Below are 23,055 nucleotides of genomic sequence, written 5' to 3'. Positions count from 1 at the left end.
TCTTTTGTGTGCTTTTTCACTATAAAGGCCCATCCTAGTCCCTACCATTCCCATGCACCCTCGGCCAAGCAACGGACATTTGCAGCTAAAAAAATTGGATTAGTGTATTTGAAGCTATGCAGGACCACCCAGATTGCTAGATTGGGAGATGTTCATTTGCAGGACTTCCTTGAAAACACACACCCAGAATTCCAAGGAGGCAATTAGCTGAAAATATCCCACAAAATATACGGTTAATTTGGGGGAGAAGCAAAAAAGGGAGGGCACATCCAAGGACGTTTCAAAGAGGGAATTCTCCCCTCAACGTGGGCCCCAAACGGACCGCCTTCCTTTTGTCCACTCGTGGGAGGATAAGCACCCGCCTCAAACCCCCGTCGTATCATGAGCCTCCCTCCCTTTTCCTAATTGGTTTTCAATCTTTCGCTCCCAAGAGCAAGAAGACACACCATCTTAGGGAAGCTTGCTCTCACTCCAATCCCACGTCACACTCCATGATAGACCAAACCCACCTCTCCCTTTGATTCAATAATTCAAAAGGGTCGCCGGAGAAATTTCAACTCCCCACAGAAGCAACGCATCTTATATTAACCTTCCCTCTACCACCAGACGAGTCCTCCCACTTCCTATGGAAAAAATGGATCTTGATGAGTGGGAGTTGCTTCCTGTCGATGGCTATCTTGATTTCAATGAGGGCGACAAGATCTTCTCGAGGAGGCACAGCCCCCCTCCTGATCAAAAGAGCGTCTTCAACATGGATTACTTCCGGTGCCCGTCCCCGAGTTCGAAGGCCCCGAGCCGGGTCGTCCCGGTGGTGCCGATCCAATTCGATCCGCCGCCGGCGCCGGATGAGAGGCTGATGAGGGAGATCATCAAGGTGCCTGTGGAGATCAAACTCCCGTCCCTGATCACCGAGAAGGTGATCAAGCCTCCCGATGATGGCACGGCCATGGGACTGGAGGAAGCTGACCAGGACATGGTCTCCCAAGTCTTCTTCAAGAAGATGACGGAACCCGAATTTGCCGACATGAAAATGGACTCACCGAGGTCCGGGGCTCGAGGAATTTTTGTGCCCCAGCTTGATGCAGGAGCCTTCCAAGGTGAGTCAGTTCTTGACAGTTCTTGCTCTCCAAGAAAGAGGCATGAGGTCACCGCCAGAGATGTCGTGGGCGTGACCAAGAAGCAACAGGACAGTGATTGCGATGCAGAGGAGGCCACTTGGGATGAGAATAGAGGTGGTCTGAACATATGGAAATGGGGCTTCACCGGGATTGGAGCTCTCTGTTCTTTCGGAGTCGCTGCTGCTACCATCTGCATCTTCGTTCTTGGAAGCCAGAGGGCTAAAGAGAGCCAGCAGAATCAGAAGCTTCGGTTTCAGATCTACACTGATGACAAGGTACAGCAATTTTCCCCAATTTTAGCACCCTTTCATGCAATATTTGGTTCAGAGCTTGTCCTTTTGGCCTTATATTCTGAGTGCTGCACCAATAAGATGTCTCCATGAGCTTTCTCTGTTTGATATGCTGCTAAAAGAAGCGAATCATACCCGAAATTGTGTCCAATCGACCTGTTTAAGTAACATGGAACTTTCATTGGCAACCCAGTATTCTATGATCTGCAATCTTCTTGAATCAGCCAAGAAAAGTAATATTTACAGCGAATTAACTGCGAAATTAGTGCTCAAGAAGCCTCCCAAAGGAAAAACAAAACATGTGTTCTTTCAAATTCCAGGTGGTGCATGTCATGAGTTATTTCTCAATTCCCAATTTTAGGAACCTCTGGAGCTGAAACCAAAAGCCTAAAAGGCCAGATTTTACCAAAGAAAAAAAAACACTAAGGAGCTCAACATGTGATTTGCAGAGAATCAAGCAAGTGGTTCATCAGGCAACCAAGCTGAACGAAGCAATTTCAGCAGCAAGAGGGGTTCCTTTGTCCAGGGCTCACATTACTTATGGAGGTTACTATGATGGTATTGGCATTTGAGGAGAAATTGCCACTTTGGATTGGTTTGCATAAAAAAGATTCCTGAACACAGTTCATGTGGGTCCACTATCTCTAGTATGTTTTGCCAGTGCAGATTCTCCTTATACATGATGGAACATGTAGGGTCTTCTCTATCTGTTAGTGAATATGCACTTAAAGATCCTTACTTTTATCTGTATTTTGGATGATGGATTCCTAATTATTATATTTTGTGTATAATTGAATATAAATCAAGACTAATTAGTATGAGCTGTTATGGTGGTTTATATCGTTAATTGGATGGAGTAGTCATTTCACTGATCATCTATTCACGAGTTGATACTTGCATCTTAGTCACGGGAGTGGATGAATCTCCTCTGATAATTTTGGGTCACAAAAATCGCCATAGGAAGGTGTGGGATGGAACTTGCGATTAACAAGTAAATCTCGAGCGAGTTGCTTCTACCATGGTGCAGCATTTGACTTGGTACCATTAGTCATAACTATTATTTCAACTGATTAATATTTGGCAGTATGCCAATGGAGCTAACTGAGTGCCGGATCTGCACCAATCCAGTGTGCTAAACCCTGGATTAGCAGTGAACTTTCTAGTTAACTGGAAAGAGAATCATGCGTTATCCAATAACGAGGTACAGCCTGGGCACTTCTATGCGAAAAGTTAAGACTTTGATAGCAGATGGATGCCCATCAGCTCTATTGAATCTCTTGGGTCATGAGATGTGGGACCGGCCTCGGCCATCGAAGATATTTTTCTAATGCCGGGCCACGATAAAGATGGTGACTGATTGAACAAGTGACCCTAATCCAAACAAGAAAATTCAATTGAGCCATGAAGTCCCATGACCCACATGGAAAACCGGTTTCCCGTCGTCTTTATTACGCAAGTTAAATGTTTCTGCAATGTCTCCTTGTCAAAGATGATGATTGATGGGGTTTCCACCAGAATTGAGAGCTTAGTTTGATTATTCAATCGAATTGCATGAGGGCCATCCCGGCAATCCTTTTGATCTGCCTCAATTGGCTGGCACTTGGCCCGTGAAACGCGCAAACATTCACATCAAGACAAAAGAATCGATTTCAGATGCTTTTTATTACTATCATCCATGTTTAATATTCTCCGATTATATTTCCACAATTTCACCAAAAGCCCGTTTGGTACAATCCTTCCATAAAATTGTAGGGCTTTCGCATCGCCCTAGTTCATTGTACACCGACCGGTTTTTATCCTTAAATCTAGCAGCGCGTGCCTAAAATAGATGTAATGGCAAGGAACCTGGGATTAATGCAGATTAGGCGGAATTAGCAAACTTGGAGAGATGAGCAGTTTTTTAGGATTAGGTACTGGTTATTGCCGGGAACATTTGAAACTCAGTCATACCTAATGTTGTACTTAATCTATACTTTAAAGTCTAATTTAATCAGCTATGATAATATCAAGCAATCGTCCATATCCATTCCATTACATTACCTTCAACTCCGGCTTTCAAAGTGGGCCTGGCGGTGGTTTCAAGCTTTAGGTGTTTGCATCCTTTGACTTAGGGGACACAAGTAATGTCGTGTCCACCAAAAGATAAGTGAAGTTAGCAACCCCCCATTAAATATATTTGAAGCATACTAAACATGATAAATATAATCACGTCTCCTCCAAATAAGTCGAACCCGATACTGTTTAAGTAGTGAAAACAATCTATTGAGATTAGAATAAGTTTATAAGCCGCATGGGCATGGACCTAATATGGAAGAAGGCATGAATGATTGATGTCAAAATGGGGAGGCCAACGGAGTTCTCTCTTGGTGCACATACAACTAGAGTTAGATAATGAAAAAGCATGCCTAAATTCATGAAAATAACTTTCTCTTTTTAAAATTTAAAAAAAAAAAAAATTAAACACGACTAGCTCCCATCACTCAGGTTTAGGACTTCAGTGCTAAAGGCTAGATCCTCATAGGCCAAGGTAAGGTCCTTAGGATCCCAAGCCCGTGTCCTGTTGCTTGGGAACTCACAACTAGCCTAAATACCCTCACACTTTTTCTTTTATAATTGAGGAATATAATAGAAAGATATAATGTGCTAATTATAATGGAATCCCTTGCAAGATGTAACCCTAATTATGGATGAAATATGATAAAACCTTGTGTGCCATTTTACTTTTATCATTTTTATTCTTTATTTTCTTGTGATTGTGCATTGAATCCTAACATATCTCCACAACTGAGTCCCAGATCTCAGCGCCCATAACTAGTTCCTCAGTGCCCATGTCTTGCTCCACTAAGGATGTGCCTAGGTCTCATTAGGCTGAGCGCAAATCCCTTAAAGCTGGCTTTAAGAGCTTCACAACCAAGCCAAAGTTCTTGGTTCTCACACTCAAGTCACCGATGCCTATACCTGGGTTCACCTAAAGCTAGGTGCCCAACAAGCTAAGACCTCAATGCCATGCTTGAGATTTTGGCACTTGGGCTTAGGTCCCTAACAGTTGCTCAAGTCATCGATACCCCGTTTGGACCCAACAACCGAACCAAAGTCCTCAACACCTGAACCTAAGATTTAGAGTTACACTTGAGACTATTCCTCAAATGCATGTTTCATACTTTTCCAGCGATAGATGTTGGAAAATGACTTTCATAGTATTAGCGAAATACATCCGAAGATTTGGAAATAACTTAAGAATGGTTTCCTTTGGAACGAATTTTCCAACGATGATACTTGTGCATTCCCCTGTTTCTATGAACTGCATTCATCCTAGCGAGGGAGAACTTTCCTTTGCTTTTCAAGATATCATCCATCATGTATTCATGAGTCATTACAACGACCGCATTGATATTTGAAAACAGGTTCTCCAGGTTCCAAAAGAAGGTGGCGGACGAGATAATTTTGGACGTAATGAGTAGTGATATTTATGTTAGGATATGTTTGTTTTACTGGAAAATTCACGATAAAGATAAATATTTTCTATCAGCATCAATTTAAAAAAAAAAAATAGTTAGTTTTTATTGATTTGATGGTTTAGAGAGAGTTTTTTCCTTCTTGTCAATTTTTTTTTTCTCTCAATTCAACTTGATTCTTTCAATTCATGAAAAATATTTTTCGTGAATCGATTGGAGTATTAGTTGAGAAGTGAATCTGCAAAGCTGAATATAGTGAATTATCATTCTAATTTAGTCAACAAGTTTGCAATTTATGTTGGATCACCATTCCATTAGAAAAATAACGAGATAAAACTCGCTTAGTGTATCAGAAATTACGGCAAACAATCATCTCGAACAAATAACATGAGAAAATATATATTTTCACCACCGTTCGATTCAATCCCTCCCTCTCATTCTTTCCCAACGTATAAGAAGAGTTTGAATATGAGCAAATGTATACCGATCCTCATGACTAGAGAGGAACGAATGCCATGGCATCGGAGGCAGGGCTCGGTGCCGGGGCCTCTGCCGCCACGGAAGTGATCTGCACGGCTGAGGCGGCCAGCAGGACCTTGCTATCACGGCGGTGTAGAGCGTCGCCATCTTCACTGGCTCCATAGGGAGATGGTTTAGGGGAGAAGCTGGGGATTGGGTGGTCGGAGGCAAATGAAGATGAGGAGCGAGCTTGAGCTCGCGATGAATGCCGAATTGGTGGAGGAGGAGAAAGGTCGGGATCACGTAGGGGAGGGAGAGGGAGGCGTTGATCAGAAGCAGCGCGTTTAGAGGATGTTTTGATTTTGAGTACGGAGGTCGGGTCGGTCTGGAAGAGAAGTGGTTACATGGTCCGAGTGGTTCGGGCTATTTTTTTTTTTTTCTAAGTATATTTTGTCTCTGCTTTTAAAGTATTGATAAAAATTTCCATGCCAAAAAAATATAACAATTAACATTTTTTTTCTTTCAAATAAAATCCTATATGTTTTACAACCCGTTATATAGATTTCCACATCTTCATGTCCCAATTTTCTAGATTAATACTATGAAATACCCAAAACTGGTATATATATATAACAAATTTCGTCAAACTAATTGTTTTACCATAAAAATTGTGAAATGATACACTTGTAACAAATTTACCCCTCCGTTAATTTTTATTAAATTTTACTATTAAATTGCCGAGTTATATGAGACGTGGCAATTCGACAAATGTACAAACTTGGGGTTTTGCCCTCCATTTATTATAGATATATCAGTTTGTGTTTTTTTTTTTTTTGTGATACTTTAACGAAAACTAACAAAGTAAATTTGCCATAATGTATTAATTTAAGAGTTTTTGTGATTAAAAAATTAATTTATGGTAAATTTGTCATAAATGTACAAATTTATAATTTTTTTTATAATATTAACCTATTTTTCTACATTGAATGTTTATTATGTTTCTTTTGTTAGAATGTCTAATCGTGCCAGATCGATTCAATATATTTTCAACCTCGAACTTAGACTTGGATTGCATGTTCAGCGTTAGATGCACTCCATTCCAGTCTCCAGCTTACGTACTGGAAGCAGCTCGTACGTTTGACTAAACAAGATAAGCGAGTAGCTCAATCTCGAACTCGATCCAGATTTGAGCGAGCCAACTTCAACCTTCTGTGCCGAATCAGTCGCTCACAGCCCCAGGATACGGAGGCCCATTTGAGTCTCACCAACCATATGAAAATCGTTCCGAATCGTCTGAAAGTCCACGAGGCCCGCGGGGCGTGTCACGGCAACTTCAGATGATCGAGTCTTCCATATATGTCCGCACTCCCCAAAGAGAGGCGTGTACGACAAGACCCGCGTGCCGATCGAGGAGATCGATTCGCGCGTGGCGTGCGGGTGCGGGACAGCTCACCACCAGCTTGAGTGTGTCGTTTGATGGGGCCCTTCCTGTCCCGTCCGTCCGCCTTTAACAACCCGCCTTTTCTAGAGTCTTCCTTTTCCCATTAGGGAAACGATGCGAGAAATCAACAGCGGTTCATCCCGCGACGTGCGAGCAATGATTTAGAGAGAGAGAGAAAGAAAAAAAATTAAGATACGTCATCACTGATTGTTGGGAGTAGTTGGAAAGTCCGTGCTCGAATGAGAAACCCTTTTCTATAGATGAACATTTACGGTCGTTCTTTTAAAACGACGTCGTAAATATAATAAACCTTTTGAATTCTGAGCCGATTCGATGTCTACTTGTGCATAATTCGGAAGGGAACCGCCGGATGTGTAATCTCCGGCTAGCTGAGGAAACAAAGCGCACAGTGGCTCAGCCACTTAGAAAGACAGGAGTTTGCACTACGTTATAATGGCATTAACCATGTGAACCCAAAACAAAGTACTTATTAAAAGACACGTATGATAACTATTTTATTTTTCTATTTTTTTAGTTCATAGGAATAGATTTGAAATGAAAATCCATTTAATGACACGATTTCATTTTATTTTATTTTTTATTTCTAAAACAAACTTTTAATTCAGAAATAATTTTAGAACGGAAATGAGAAACAAGTTTAGCCCATAAACTTTTCTCATCGCTCACCCTTACTACTAATCATCCGTCCACTTAGGAGGAAGAAATTTGATCTAGGAATATAAATTTTGTATCATTATCTTTACTCAAAAACCTAATATTACGTTTGGCAATCAGAATAAAATTTAGAATAATATAAAATTTATCATATCTTATATTTTATGCTTATAAAATTGGATATATAAAGAATATAGGTCGAATAAAATTAACCCATAAACAAGATGAGATAAAAGTTGATGGGTTAGTTAATATCAATAATAGGAAAGTTATTTTTTCGAATAAAAAATTGTTAAATTAACAAAATTGAAATTATATTTCAATATAAATAATATTTGAATTATAATATAATAAGTTCAAAATAACAAAAAATAAAATTTTAGTTTTTTAATTCAATCTTATTTTAATTTATATATTCGACTTTAATTCTATCTTATATAAATATTTATTTATATTTATTATGTATCTTAAGTATATTAGTACAATTTGCTATTTTATAAATTTTTATTAACGAATGATGGGAGGGGAAAAAATAAAATAAAATAAAAGAGAAAAATAAAATAAAATAAAATCACGTAATAATGTCATGAGATATTCTTACAATCTTCATGTTAGAAATTTTAAGTTTATTTACAATGATATGCCGTTTATATCAAAAAATATATATAATATGATATTAATATATTCAATTTTATTTATCGAAATTCATGAAGTAGTAGATAGGATATAATAAAATCAATGGATTTCATATCATATTCTATTTGATCAATCATATCTTGATTAGAAATTTAGATAATCAGATGTAACTTAAGGAAATAAAAATTAATTTCTGAAATAAAATGATTATCTTTCGCGCTCTAAATCTCCGAAATGTCTATCAAGCCGATTCTTATGTCGATTACATGAAACACCGTTAAAACGGGACTTGGATGATCAAAACTTGAATTTTGGGACCTCGTTTGTTGGCCTTGCTTGTCCTAAAAACATGATACATGTGTGTAATTGGAACGAGCATTCTTTTGTAAACTATTTCGTTTGCCAACAATACTTCGGGTGCAGCCTGATCTTGACTTGCCAAACTATCTTTGGAACGATCGAGCGTGCTTTATTGCCTCTACCAAACTCAAATTGTACGCCAATCCCATGTGAAACTCGAGCCCCACTTGACTTCTTCGAATTCGAATCCCTGGTCCCGGCCTATGCGTCGAACTTTTCCAAGAACAATGGTTTCCAAAGGATTTTGCGACCAATTTCCGTGAAGTGATTTTCGTCTGCGGTCAACACATTTTAGACTTTCACTAAATTGATCATTCCTTTGGCGAAATTTCAGTTTATAGGAACGGCGTTTGTTTTTTTTTTCCTTATGATGAGGACATCGAGTATTCAACAAATCACAAGTATTAGAATTGACACGGAGAGAATATCAGAATATAACACGATATGTCTCGTCCAATCTACACATTGCGGCATCATAGTAATTCCAATCATTTGACACGTGAAAGCAAAATTGAGATATTTTAGATGACGCGAAACATAAATTTGACAATGACAAGTTGACACGAACTGTCAACTCCATTCCTTAGTCTAAGATTGTTTCATAAGGAGCAAATTTCATATGAAGCATTAACCAGCTTGGTAGGCCTTTCAAATTACACAGCACATCAAGAGCCACCAACCACTTTCAAGAGTGAGTATTCGGGCTAGTTCAACTCGAAAATTAACACAAACCCCGCCTTATCTTTGCCCATTTTAAGCTGGTTTGATTTTCAGTGTATACAAAAAAATATGGGAACCTGTCTTGAACGGTTCGGTTCCCGATTATTAGCCTAGAACCGGTTTCGAGACCGGTTATCAAGTAAAATTAGTTTCGAACCGGTTCAAGACCAAACCCTAGAAGATCCTAATTGGGGGCTTTCCCAAGGAGGATCAGCATTTCAACATAAGCGGCCCATTTTGATGCTCCAACCAAAAACTTTTGCAAAAGAACAATGAATATAACGAAGCATTAATAATAAAAAGCAAACGAAAAAAGGGAGGTCAGTTGAGTTGATGGATCGACCGGTTCGATTCTTGATTCCGAGATGGGGAAGCCGACGTCCCGACGGCGACAGGGGAAGCAGCCGTCCCGGAATCAAACGGAAAATTGAAATAGGAGAACATTTTTGGGACAGTCTCGTGAAGGTCGATGTAAAATCTTCGGACTCCCCGAGAAACGACGCAAAAACTTTTCAGAGAGAGAGAGAGGGGACCCCAATTTTGCGCCACCATTTTCTGTTCTTCAATCTTCACCGTCGAATTTTCCCATCACAAGAAGGCGGCTAATCTTCAATAATAAGCAGGGAAGAGAGAGAGAGAGAGAGAGAGAGAGAGAGAGAGAACAAGGAGTGGCAGGATAAACAGAGGGAGGGAGAGAGAGAGAGAGAAGCAGAGGACGTCCGAGGGACTGACGAAGAGGACCGGCAGAGGCAGAGACCGGGAGATTGCAGTTCCTGGAGCAACGCCGGAGGGGGGAGGAGGATCTGGGTTGCGTTTCTTTTGACGGAATTCTCCACCTTTTTCACTGGGAAAATTCCTCGAGCTCTTGGTTGCGCATGCTGCTCCGGCTCCGGTTTTGTCCCTGTAAGACGCCTCGTCTTCTCTCTTCTCCATCTCTCCTCCGACGCCTCTCTCTCTCTCTCTCTCTCTCTCTCTCTCTCTAAGTCCTTCATTCTTAGCTGCAGGTTAATTGGGCACTTCCTCGCTGTGGATTTCCTTGTTCATCTGGGTCATTTAAGGTACTTGCCCTCCGAATTTAAACTTGATGTTGGTTCAACCCGCTTGTGCTCTTGTCATCTGATGACAATTACATCGTTCTTTTCAAAATTGGGCTTCTGGGTTAACCTTGATATTTGGGGCAGGCTGCAAAATTGACGCGCTTCCTAGCTTAACTTCGTGTAGCTTCATCGTCTCCCTTCCGAGTCTTTTGCTTGTTGTTTTTGCTCTTCTCTAGAAAAAGCTGATCTTTTCCCTTTGTTTTGGCTCATCGAAGGCGGTCTCCCTCGTCTGGCTGTGGAAATGGAGAAGGAAGATAAGGGTCAGAGGAGCGATTTCAAAGCATCAGAGCCTGATTTCCTCCTGCAGTGGGGAAACAGGAAGCGACTCAGATGCGTCAGAGGCAAAGAGTCTGGAGTCTCCCAGAAATTCAGCGGCGGAATTCGCCGGAAAATATCGTCCCGGGTCGATCGCTGTTTCATCGCGGCTGTTGATAAGGAAAACTCGCATCTCCAAGCTCATCGCTTCACCAGGTAAAAGAGAAATTGAGCTTTTCTTCTCATGCGCTCGTTTGTCTCTGCGTGGCTGATGGGTTAATACGGATTTTTGCTGTCTTCGAGAGATTGGTTTCGCTTGTGGAGAAGAACTTGAGATAGGGTTTCGACGCGAGTGGTTCCACTTTCACCTTGCTTGTTGCTTGCTAGATATCTCGAAATTGATGCAGTCGATTGTACAAATTTCGAAAGTTTAGGAAATTTACTTCTGCTATCTACTTTTTTTTTCCTGGTGGCGGAAGAGGTGGGGATTGTCTGCTGAGAATATGGAATTGTTTAAATTCAAGAAAGTATGAGGACTACAGTGCTCATAGTTGTTCCTTTGGGTTGCAGGAATTCTGATGGGACCACACATCGGTCTACCTTGAATGAAAACCAGAAGTTGGCATCGCCAGAGAAGGAGGACCGGTACTATTCGACGAGAGGATCAGCTGGTGTGGATGATAATGGGAAGGTTCCGGTGGATGTGAATGGTAATATAGAAGATAGAGGGCTGATTTGGCCTAAGCTGTATATTGCTCTCTCGAGCAAAGAGAAAGAAGAAGACTTTCTTGCCATGAAAGGGTGTAAGCCCCCTCAAAGGCCTAAAAAGAGGGCCAAAATCATCCAAAAAACATTACTTGTAAGAATCTTGCAAGAGGCCTTTATTGTTCCTGGAGTTGATATAACCAGCCCTACTCAGATGTGTCTGTGCTAATTTTGTTCTGCATTTTGTGGGGTTTTGGCAGTTGGTCAGTCCAGGGGCATGGTTGACTGAGATGTCGCAAGAAAGATATGAAGTGAGGGAGAAGAAGAATTCAAAGAAGGTAATTTAGGTTGTTATTGTTTAGATGCTTAATTCACACCCCTTTCCTTCGATTCCCTTGCCAATTGGTCTGTGCTTGTGATGCAGAGACCAAGGGGCTTGAAGGCCATGGGCAATGTGGAAAGCGACTCCGAGTGAGTCTGTTTTATAGAAGATTTTTTTAAATGAAGATGGAATGGTTTGAGGATTTGTTATGGAGCAAAGTGAAGAGTTCTTGATTATATGTTGTGCTTTTAAAGTAAGTTATCTTCCATCTTAAGACGACGAGAGCGGTTGATCATCATCGTCACCCTGTAATTTTGACTCAATTGTTTTTTGTTATTGGGATGATTGCACCACGGGGAAATAAAGGATGATGCAGAAAGCTCATGCTTTTCCCCCAGTGGCTGTTCAAATGCATCTAAATTTTTAGTTTGTTCATCATCTTGACATGTTTATGAATTGCGATGTATTTTGCTTCCTGAATGAACGGAGGTGGAAGTCCAACTTGTTGTATAGCGCAAGCCTCCGAGTTTTTGTAAAGTGCAAGCCGCCGCCTGACTTTTGAAATTGTAAAAAATTGGAAGTTGAATTACATTTCACTTTGCTGCAAGTTTCTTCGCTTTACCGGGAAAGGGCTTCCATTTGGTCCTAGCCTGCGTCGTTTGTCAATGCTAAGCTAAGGTCTCGAAGTATTGTCAGACGTTTGGCAACTGGCATTTGAATCTGCTGCCTTCCTTCGGCTGAGTCGGAAATTTGTTTCGTAGATATCTATTTAATTATTGAGTGAATTCGGGTCGTCAAAATCTGGGAGGCCGTCGCTGTTCAGCTGACCACGAGGCTTTTTGTGGAGGATTCTTGATTTTGCCTTTCTTTTGCCTGATTAAGTAGCGAGGGATCCAAGAGCGGGGACTTGAAGAAGCTGTTGAAATTTTCTGTGTTGGAAATTGCATTTGTAAGAGAGATGCCTCTGAGTTCATTTACTCGATGACCGATGACTGCAATTATTCATCATGGTGGTCGTCATAGAGGGAAGCGGCGACCTGACTGATAGCACATTTCGAGAGGGTAAAAAGGAAAAGGGACCGCATCCAGGTTCGAAGAAAAGCAGAGAAGGAAAGGAGGAAAACGATGACGCCAAAGATCATCATGTGGTGGGGCTTTTTCTTGTGCTTCACACTTAGGATGCCGAGTACGTCAAGAATATAAACCTTGCCACGTGGAACTCAAAATAACAGTAAAACTCAGAACGAAAAGTTGTATGAGGCAGGCGACTCGACTTCACCATTTCTAGTGCTTCAAAAATTGGATAACTAAGGGTAGTCGTGTCGTCGATATCCAGTGGAGAAGGAACGCAAAGGTTCTTTCGCACGTAATGAGGGTGTCTTGGCCAGATATGTTCTAGCATGTCACATGACAAGAAGATTTTCCAGATGCTCTCCACCCAACATGACATGAGGCAATCAAAAACTCGATGAGACTCCAACCAAAATGCTCGTCGAGGGTCCTTATTGAACTTGATCAGGCCAGTGACTGTTAGAGAGAGAGAGAGAGAGAGAGCTCCAAGATGTACTATGTACAACTTTGCAAAGTTACATCGTCTTCAGTAGTAACACAAACAAATTTAACTCGTCCAGGAGCCATTCTGCACTAGAACAATTACTACAAAATTACAAAACTTTCGGACTGATTTCAAAGAGGAAAAAGGTACATACTCAGCCATTGTAAGCAGAAGGAAACTTGCTGCGAACACGAATATGCTACGTTGGTAGAACCTACAGCAGGATTCATCCAAAGCAGGCTCAATGTTGAGAAACCAGATTTTTGTAGATCTGATGCAAGCTTCTCTCGGCGTAATCATCAGGTGGATGGAAAGTAATGGTAATAAGGAAGAACATATGGATCAAGGACCAGTCACACCAGGGAAAAGTTCTGATATTTTATTGAAAACGTCCATCACCTGTAGCGCAAAGATATAATGAGGTCATTTCCAAGATGAGTACGATTTAGAAGTTCTTCTAGGTTGACTTTTATTTTTACTTCTCCTTTATTAAAAGCTTCCGCTCAAGCATTTTGACTTCTATTAAATCTGAAACACCTGAAAACTTTCACGAAATGCTAACATAAACTTGTATTTACATGTAAGATTTTCATAATTTTTTGAAATTTGAATAATAGTATAAATTATGGCAACAGAGCGACAGAGTGGTTTTACTTAAGCTAAACCAAGCACACTTTAGAACCATACGTATGTGTCCTGTGCATTTCCAGTATGCATTCATCAAAAAGTCAATCCTTAAGAAAAACACCATCAGTGTAAACATCCTAAAACACCATTCATGTAGTTGTCGTTTTTCAAGTACCATCTGCGTAAACAGGTCAACTCAGTGATAATGGAATAATGAACACAGAACAAGACATTCACAGCAAAGATCAATGAAATGAAGAAATAATCGTTCCCACTAATGATTCTTTTCTAAGGTCACCAATCACCATGCCAACAATCAGAATCTTGACCCCACATATACTGTTCATCAACTCTCTGAAATAGATTGATTTAACAAAACTTGCCCAGGAAGTTAAAAGGCATTACCTCCTTGTCGTTTTGATATTTGGCAATGCTTAGTGGGTTTTGAGAACACTGCGAAAGGGGGCACCATAATACATTAAACCAATGACCGATGCAAGATTTAATACGTGATTTTAAGCTTAGCAAAATTATAGCTGGTACATACATCCATGATTGCCTGCTGCACTCTGGGGTTTTGAAAAGCCATTGCAACTTCAGGATTGGCCATTATCTTCGAAATGACCTCTTCAGGTGTAAGGCCAATTTGATCTGCAAATCAACAAAATTAATCCAACTGAAGAATTAATTGAAGACATCTCAAGAACTGCAGCATTCTTGTAAAATTCTGTAATTCATCATAGCCACTGAGCCCCTTTTCATTCATGCTGCTTTGATCCTTGAACCAGAAGTGTCGTTTAGAACATCTAACTATCATATGGCCAAGGTTGGAAAAGGAAAACAAAGATACACACATCAAAAGCGTAGGTTTTGCAAATTCACTTTTCCTTTGATGATACAGAAATCTATGAACACAATTGCCTCCCCTCCCCCCCAAAAAAAAACAACAAAACAACAAAAGAAGTATCCATCAAATTAATGGAAGATTTGGCCAATGCAGTAAATCAGAAGTGAACACTATCGTATGAAATTACAATGCTAAACTTAATTGACAATCATCAAGGAGTCTGGTAGTAAGGTTCATGCTCCAAGCTTTCAATTGTCTTAAATAATATTGAAAAGTCTTCACGTGAAACTGAGTGAGAAAGCAAAGCAGATATGGAAAGTCAACAAGAGCTCCACCAGTTTTTTAAAGGCACTCTTTTTTGTTGTTTGCTCAGGTAGCAGTAATTAAATGCTAACAGAACAGGAATAGAAGAAGATGAAGCATCCAAAATTACCAAATCAACAAGATAATGATAACTATGCTCCTGCAAATAGAAACTCTAATGAACAAGACTTGAAACTCATCATGGGAAAACGCATTAAGGGACCTCTCTTTTAAAGAATATTGTCGCAACACACAGTGAGGAAATGAAACTTAGATGAGGAATTCGTAGTCAGCTTCAGACTTACCAAATTGCTGCTTAACCTCGGGACTACTAAGATCAAAATTTTTCAAAGAGTCCATCATTCTGCCATCCCACTCACTGCTTCCACCCATATTATTTCTGGAAAAAATGCATATGCATAAGTCATTGTGAAATCTCTTAGATCATTATAGGACAAAAGCTATGCTCATTGCAATATGTTTGGCTGCTTGTGCAGATTATGAGCAGATTACCATTTCAAAAGCCTAAAAATGAAAAATATGGACAAAAAATAGCTCAGTTCAATTAAAAAAAGCATGCAAAATTGCTAGAAATTCATACATTGCTACAGTGGTCATTCAGAGTAAGTGACTAATTGACAAAGCAACTACAGCAATTCTTAACCAAATGGAAGGATGCAATCGCAAGATTCCAGTAAACATCTCTACTTAAAAAGTTGCCAGAGCCAGTGAAACATACAAACAAAGTACTTATACTGCCATCAGCAAAGAAAATAGTAGTCTGCAGAAATACAAAAACTCTAAGAGTATCTTATAATGTAGTTCTTAACAAGTCAAATAAGTTATATTTTGAATTTGAGCATTATATTTGAGTTCTCTACCAGCAATAGAAGGCAATTAAGAATAACAGCCATCTGAACATTCACAGCAGGTACAGCGTTACAGAGGCAAATGGACTGCCAAGTTACACAAACTGCAGCATGGATTGTAAATTAACAAAACTAATTCACCTATGACATGTAATCATCCTTCTGACAAAGTGAACAATGACCTGGCTGAAACAATACGGATGAAAAGTTAAAGGGAGGAACTTACAGCATTTCTTCCAACTGTTGACGATATTGTGGATTTTGTAGCATCCCTGACATGCAAAATGCAAACATTAGTTAGCTTGCTGCATATGCAAAGTTCACCCTTACTTTCCTTATTCTGCATATAAATAAATAGGCAATATTTTACACAGGAGTATAAAAACATCACTCCTAGTGGAATCATTTCGCCAATTCAATAGATTAACCATCAATGTGAAAGATCAGACCACTGAGAATGGTGCTAAATATAGCTGCCATACTTTTTGGAGTCCCTACTAAAGCTTATGCGAGACGAGTTGTCAAATATGTCATACAAATATGTACTCACATTTGAAGGTTTCAGGGTTCCTCATCTCCTCAGGTAGATGCCTAAAATAGATGAGAAAAATCAGAAATTTCACGATGACAAGCACATCAGCCAACTTATATAACAGCTTAGAATTCAGCCAGAGTCTCATAGAGAACTCCATCTCTTTTATATGCAAAAGACAGGAAATCATACAATGGACAAACACAATTGCTGATAAAATAGAGATTCCGGAAGTTTAGATAGCATTAAAGGGTACTATATCTTGTAATTCAAGGATTAAGCAAATTCAATATCTGTATTGTTCAAAAGCATTTGATATCCTTGATTAATCCAAAATCAACTATATCCAACATAAGTAAATATAACATCATAGAGAGACAGAGAGTTCACCAAGCATGGCATTTACACTTATCCATAGCAGTATGCACATGCAACGAAATGACTGTCAAAATACTATGACGTGAACAAACCAACGAGGGAAGCTATATTACGGGAAAACCATCTTCTGCACAGTTGGATCTTCCATCATTTTCTCTAGTGCATCCACAGACAAAACAGGGTTTCCTTTTCCTGGGCAGTAGACAATAATTCCAGATTAGCACGTATAGGAATTGTGCAGATGGGATAGACAATCAATCAGAGATTTCTGAAGGATGATTTGTAGCTGAGGTCAATTTCAAAGAAGCAACTCTATACATGCTTGCAAGGAAATTTAGATGATGAAATTAACAGTCCCATTTACAGTTACTTGTTCCAATTTGACAATTTAACTTTTTAATCTACTTGGTAAACATCTTCACGATCCTCAGGATGAGTTGATGAGCATCAGAATCTTTGTCAAGACATCTACTATGATCTGAGGTGAAAATTAAGTCTTGGTTATAATAAACTCAATCCATCATAAGCAGCATAAGTACCTACAAATTATCAGCATGATTTTTCAAAGTCTCTTCTTTTCTAACTTAGCAGCATCCTCCAACCCAAGACCATGTAATTTGGTAACTGGAATGAAAATCCGCTAGTCATATTTCTCTGTGCAGTAGCTTATGATATTTCCTGTAGCTCATCTTATGTTATTTCTCTTTATCCTCTCATTATTGTCCCTACCACTTCATCCTGTGCACCTTCCTGGATTCCCCACACAGATCAAGGAAACACTGATACAATAAAGAGCCAAAGCACCTTTATATAGGGACTGAATTCAGAAGTGCATAAACACTGGGTTTCTACTTCAGATCAATTGTTGTGTACAAATGAAGTGAGGGAAAAGCAATATCAACATCTAAAAGTTGATCAGACGAATGCAAAGTCTACCGATGTTTGATACATTCACGTACCAGTTGATTCGGATGCCTCAGAAGAACTATCCACTGACTTAGAAGCAGATCCATTTTGAGGGGCCTTCATCAATGCAGAGACAAGTCATAAGCCTACAGTAAGAAAATAAACTTTCTTCTCTCCATCCAAAGAAAGACTTACATTGCCAACAAACTGAGTAGCTTCAGATGAAGTTGTTTCTGTTACATCCTTGAAGCTTTCAAAAGGACTCTTTTCCTTTGTTTCTTCTGGAGAAATGTCCACAAAAGCTGCAAGTGCAAGATCCAGCATGAATTTATCATTCGGTACTTTCAAACATTGTCCAAGTAATTACAAGTTACATAGCCATTATTATAGCTAACAGAATTCCATTGATCTAATTCAGGACCTTCCATAAAGTTTTGGCTCTATCTATATAGAAAACAATCCGAAGAGCTTGGTAACTGCTTAAAGAAGAAAGAAACACGACTACAACGTGAAGCGAGTAGACAGCACTGTATAAAGGAGTTGCTTTTAACGTATGTCCTAAACAATTCAGGCATACGTACAAAAATTATTATGCTTTAAAAATGCAAGCAAAGTGCTTCTCCTACTGCATAATTTATTCATGAATTGACACTATGTTTCACTCCACATGTCAATTTCCCAATAGAACTGCCATCACTAAGTGGATAAATCAACTTTAAGACAAGCTCAGAAAGGAATTGGAGATACTGCAATTCTGGTTAAGAGTGAGTGACTAAAGGGCCCCAAAAGAAATCTTCATTACCATATCTCTTCAGTTCTTCCTCCTTCTTTATCTCATCTTTGACATCTGCAACTGGAGCTGTTTCTGCTTTCACAGCTTCTACTTTTGTTGCAGATATATCAACTGTAGATGGTTGAGAAGTAGCCATTGGAGAGGGAGTGGGTCGTGGTGCTGAACCCATCGGAAATGGAGAAGGAGAGGCAGAAGAAAAGGGAGAACCGGCAAACTGGTTGTTTTGAGAATTCATCTGACCCATCATAGCCTTAAAAGCTTGTTGCATAGCATATTTCTGGGTAAGTGGAAAAGGCAATCTTTGAAAAGATTCATGAAAGAAAAAGTGGAAGGGCAGACAAGGGTTACAAAAAAGAGTAAAAGGAGCTGCAAGGATGAGTTCACCCCTTTTTTTCTGCTGAATTTAATATGTAGAATACTACCAATCTCTATAAGTTACAATTGCAACTGCATCGGTTGTTACACAAAATGATATCCAAGAGTGACAGAGTAGACATTCAGGCACAAGAAGTTACACAACGCACGGCATCTAGGTAAATAATATGTCAACTCTCAACCCTTGAAAATTCTCCCCTTTCTAGAATTTTATGGTATCAATGAGTCGAGAGAGACATTTCAAAAGAGTTTGTGCAATCTAAAGTGTTCCTTTAACATTGCAGTTCTTCATGAAACAAAGGATTGACTCAGTGGTTACTCCCTCAATTAAATACAATGTCACTAATCTTGCCTCTTCTCGCCAATCGCTAGTTCAAAGGCCAACTCACATCCTTCGCATAGTTACAGCAGGCAGACCAAAGAAACCTCATCTCTCTAGAGTCATCTTATTAGATCATCTATTCATAATGACTGCTCAAGAAACTGAAAGCCGTGTTCTTCCGTGAAACCTCAATAAACATATATTTAGATTCTAATTTCATTTTCAAATGCTTAATGCATTTCACACACAACCAACTTGTATTTTGTCATTAACAAAAGCATAAGAATTCTGTCCACTACCCTATTTTTCCTGTGCAGAACTAAGAAAAACCCACAAGAAACAAAGCAACTTGTCAACGTCACTACGGCATTAATATTACCTGTTCCGACAACAGGATCATAAGAAATCACCTCTAGTCAGTATTTTTTTAGTTGGAAAAAAGGGAATGACGTTTTGCTTATAACCCTAGACAAAATTAGAGGAAAAGAAAAGACATGCTTCACAGGAACGAACTCATGTTGTTTACACAACCAGAACCTTGTTTAACCAAATTTAAGTAAAGAAACATTAGGCTTTTGACAACTGACCACCTAAAATCGGCCTTAACATTATCAAGTTTCCAGATAACATGCATTTAAATAAGACACGGATATATAGAGGTCCAACAACTAACCTTGGAAGAAAAAGTATCCTCTATATCTGTCTATTGCTCTTACCTCTATACAATGCTAATCACCCAGAAAAGTTGCACATTTTGGCGAGACATTCTTTTATAGATAAAAGCACACTCTGGGTGAAACCATATTTGTACAGCTGACGATGCAACAGATTTACCCAGCATAGCAAATAAAACTCAAATATTTGTTTTAATCCCCAATGACAACGGTTGATGGAAATTTAGACTTCTGCACACTCAATAAAGAAGGCCTACTTCCACTTCAGTGTAAAAAACAGCAGAAAGCTCGACCTCTAGATGAATGCATAGGCATACTCAGGGCGGAAAAATTGTACCTTTAGGTAATTTGCCACCTGCCATTCAATTAAACTCGTTAATGAGAAATCTAACTTATTTGCATGTCATAATTCAGGAAACAAGGACCTAGCAGTGACCTACAGACTCACCCATGAAAATAGTGCGGAGACTCCAACACCAACCCCAATCCAAAAGAGAGGTGATCCGCTAGACAATCGACAAAATGCAGAAAGTAAGAAAAACTACATAGTCTTAGAGTGAGGTGCCAAGATAGACTAAGAATACAAGCATCGATGACCCCATATACCGATGAAGATACGACCATGAGTAGCCAAAAAATATAAATAAATAGCAAGAAATTAAGGAGGTAGGAAAGGATAAGATGATTTACAAAGAAGATGGAGGAGGAGGCACCGGCGGCTGTGGAGGAACACCAACCGAAGTCGTTTCCTTACTACTTCTTGAGGAAGAAATGCTCGCGAAACATTCCGATTCCGCCGCTTGAGGCGCTGTGCATCACAAAGCGTTCGTTAATTTCACATAACGACAAAACAGTCGACAATCATCTAATTACGTTCAGAATGCAATAGCTATCATCAGCCATTCGCCACCCAAAAAAAAAAAAAAAAAAAAAAAAACACCAAACTTGAAGAATCAGGTGACTGAATCAAGAGACAGCAATAGCTACAGGATCGCAGCTTCGCCTGCGCCTAAATACAGAGCAACTGGCCGCACAGCCTACGAATCCGCGCATCCTCCCGAGCTTCAAATTGCATCCGATTCGACAGCCGTTCCAAATTGTTCACGCACAAGCAAACAGAGAGAGGCACGCACGAACGCACGGAGTCAATACCAGTTCGATAGCGACGGAGACGCGCCGCCTCATCCGGCCTCCTCTGACATAAGAGAGTCCGCGAGAGGAGTTGCTTGTTCCTCGGCGGGGGCACGGAGCCCCGGCCGCCGCCGCCGCCGCTGCCGGCGCGGCTCGAATGGGAAGAGCTGGGGAGAGCGTAGAGGTGAGGGGAGACCTGCAGATTAGCCGCCATGGCCGCGAAGGGGCTCATGTCTCGGTCCGGGAGCTGCCGCCGAGCAGAAGAGGAGGAAGAAATGGAGCCGTCTGGAGAGCCGAGGGCGGAGGTTTTGTGATTTGTAACGTGGTTTTTGCTCCCAAATCGTGTGCTCGCTTTCTTCTTTTTTTCCCTTCTTCTCTGGTCGGCACTTCGGAAGTGATGTGGCAGCGCATTGTTAGTTCTAACTGGATTTGGGCCTCTCTCATTGATGGGCCAGCTCCTCTTGGCCCATTTACTTTAGAGGCCTCCACATTCTCCTAACTTCCGAATCCCAAATTTTTTTCTTCGCATAACGCCACCAAAAACTCTAAATACATATGATTAATTTATCATGAATTAATTTTTCGATCACAAAAAATCTAAAATCAATACACCCGTGACAAATTTGTCACCCGTTAATTTTGTTTAAAATAGATTAATATCGCAAAAAATCACAAATTGATACATTTGTAACAAATAGAGAGTAAAGCACTAGATCGAAACATACTCATAGATATACTAGTTTGAAATTTTTTTTGTCAAAGATTTAGTTTGTACTAAATTTATTACAAATTGACCGATTTAGATTTTCCGTAATATTAACCTTTAAGAATAAGATATACCAGTCCAATTTTTTCCTTATATCAGAAATTAAGCCCTTATTCTCTTCTTTGTCATCTCCCCCCCTCCAACCAAAAAGAAAAAGAAAAAGGGATGAGTCCCTTGAATTGTCGGGGGGAAAAAGAGGAAAGGTATAATTTTCTGGTGGGCTCGTGTGGCGAGCGGCACGTCGTGTTTGTGATTACCATAGCGAACCGGGACGTGGGTTTGATTCCATTCCTTTCCATTCAAGGATGAGCTCGCGAGAAGGCGGCCAGCCTGCCTTGCATTGCTTAGGGTTTTGGAGTGGATATGGGGGCAAAGATGATTGCACCCAACCTATGAGTTAATGATTGGGATTTATGCATACGATGACGAGCATCATTTCTTTAATGCATCCGTTTGACTGGGCCCAGCGACGCCGGTAGAACAATTCCCGCACCATTTGTGGCGTGCATTGAGCCAATCTCATCATTCTTAAATCATAAGAATCCGATTTTTAAGATCAGAAAATGCAATGCCAAAGGGAGAAAGAGATAGAGAGAGAGAGAGAGAGAGAGGAGATGTCTTCATCTAAACGCTAATCTGACCTGCCCTTCCCAGCAAGATCAAAAAGTGTTAAATCAGATCTACAAGAACGGACGAAACCTCGACAAATCATTCGCGAAAGGGGGGAAACGCGACAAAATCCCCGAACAGTAATCGATCAGAAGACGCGACATTTCCTCCAGAAATCAGAATCAAGAGACTCTATATTCACAACCTTCGATTCAATCGGAGTGGGCGTCGGAGTCGGAGGAGGAAGAATCGAGGGAGGAGAAGCAGAGGCACGCCCAGAGGGAGAGGCCGAACCGCTGCAGGTTCTCGCAGGGGAAGCGGAACAGGAGGTACAGCACCTGCTCGCTGCTGAACCGCTCCGGATTGCACGCTATCCACTGGCACGCGCTCGCCGATGCCTTCGCCACCGACACCACCAGCGAGCAGTTCATCGCCATCTCTCTCTCTCTCTCTCTCTCTCTCTCTGCGCGCTTTGTCGATGCTGGTCTTTGTTTTCTTTTTTCCCCCTTTTTTGATGTGAATGGTGAGGAAAGAAGACCGAAATGAGGAATTTTGGGCTTCACACGGTTTCCACGTTGCTTTTTGGTCGCCGCGGGAGCCAGCTACGTCGTTTCTCATTAGCGTTTTCCACTTTGGCAGGCGCTGTCGTGCTTAGCCGTTTATGTACTTTCCCCAATTTATACTTTCCTTCCAAATTCCATCCTCGTGCCTGATTAATTTACTGAAAAAAATCTTCGGTAGTTCAGAACTAGGTCTTGTGAAGCATTATTTAATAATTTCTATCGAGAATATAGCATATCGAGAATGACAGCTTTCCTTATCTAAATGATTACTA

The 23,055-nt window shown here is 40.3% G+C and overlaps 3 protein-coding genes across 5 annotated transcripts; 2 read left to right on the top strand and 1 right to left on the bottom strand.

Moving 5' to 3' along the window:
• The first annotated feature begins 366 nt into the window (after positions 1 to 366).
• LOC104442937 lies at positions 367 to 2,246 on the top strand. Of its 2 annotated transcripts, none has more exons than XM_010056320.3 (2): positions 367 to 1,393; positions 1,770 to 1,861. In XM_010056320.3, exons 1-2 carry the CDS (start codon positions 626 to 628, stop codon positions 1,797 to 1,799), a joined length of 798 nt encoding a protein of 265 aa, XP_010054622.1. In that variant the 5' UTR covers positions 367 to 625; the 3' UTR covers positions 1,800 to 1,861. The 2 variants fall into 2 exon arrangements, with proteins under 2 accessions (XP_010054622.1, XP_010054614.1); XM_010056312.3 differs by having other exon boundaries at positions 373 to 1,393; positions 1,858 to 2,246.
• Positions 2,247 to 9,526: 7,280 nt separating this feature from the next.
• Positions 9,527 to 12,140, top strand: LOC104442922. 2 transcript variants are annotated; one of them, XM_010056304.3, is made up of 6 exons: positions 9,527 to 10,057; positions 10,153 to 10,212; positions 10,467 to 10,722; positions 11,077 to 11,365; positions 11,472 to 11,549; positions 11,636 to 12,140. In XM_010056304.3, exons 3-6 carry the CDS (start codon positions 10,493 to 10,495, stop codon positions 11,684 to 11,686), a joined length of 648 nt encoding a protein of 215 aa, XP_010054606.1. In that variant the 5' UTR covers positions 9,527 to 10,057; positions 10,153 to 10,212; positions 10,467 to 10,492; the 3' UTR covers positions 11,687 to 12,140. The 2 variants fall into 2 exon arrangements, with proteins under 2 accessions (XP_010054606.1, XP_010054601.1); XM_010056299.3 differs by having other exon boundaries at positions 9,528 to 10,057; positions 10,159 to 10,212.
• A 942-nt stretch (positions 12,141 to 13,082) lies between these two features.
• Positions 13,083 to 21,218, bottom strand: LOC104442911 (protein TIC 40, chloroplastic). Its single transcript, XM_010056289.3, has 14 exons — positions 20,867 to 21,218; positions 20,405 to 20,522; positions 20,163 to 20,220; positions 20,052 to 20,069; positions 18,353 to 18,620; positions 17,746 to 17,852; positions 17,604 to 17,667; positions 16,758 to 16,836; positions 16,285 to 16,325; positions 15,961 to 16,006; positions 15,171 to 15,265; positions 14,263 to 14,366; positions 14,121 to 14,168; positions 13,083 to 13,487 (listed from the first exon to the last, which is right to left on the bottom strand). Exons 1-14 carry the CDS (start codon positions 21,075 to 21,077, stop codon positions 13,431 to 13,433), a joined length of 1,314 nt encoding a protein of 437 aa, XP_010054591.2. The 5' UTR covers positions 21,078 to 21,218; the 3' UTR covers positions 13,083 to 13,430.
• Between the last annotated feature and the right edge of the window lie 1,837 nt (positions 21,219 to 23,055).

The sequence above is a fragment of the Eucalyptus grandis genome, chromosome 1 (genome assembly GCF_016545825.1).
Source record: "Eucalyptus grandis isolate ANBG69807.140 chromosome 1, ASM1654582v1, whole genome shotgun sequence".
NCBI lineage: Eukaryota > Viridiplantae > Streptophyta > Magnoliopsida > Myrtales > Myrtaceae > Eucalyptus > Eucalyptus grandis.
This window is presented reverse-complemented; position numbering and strand designations above follow the sequence as displayed.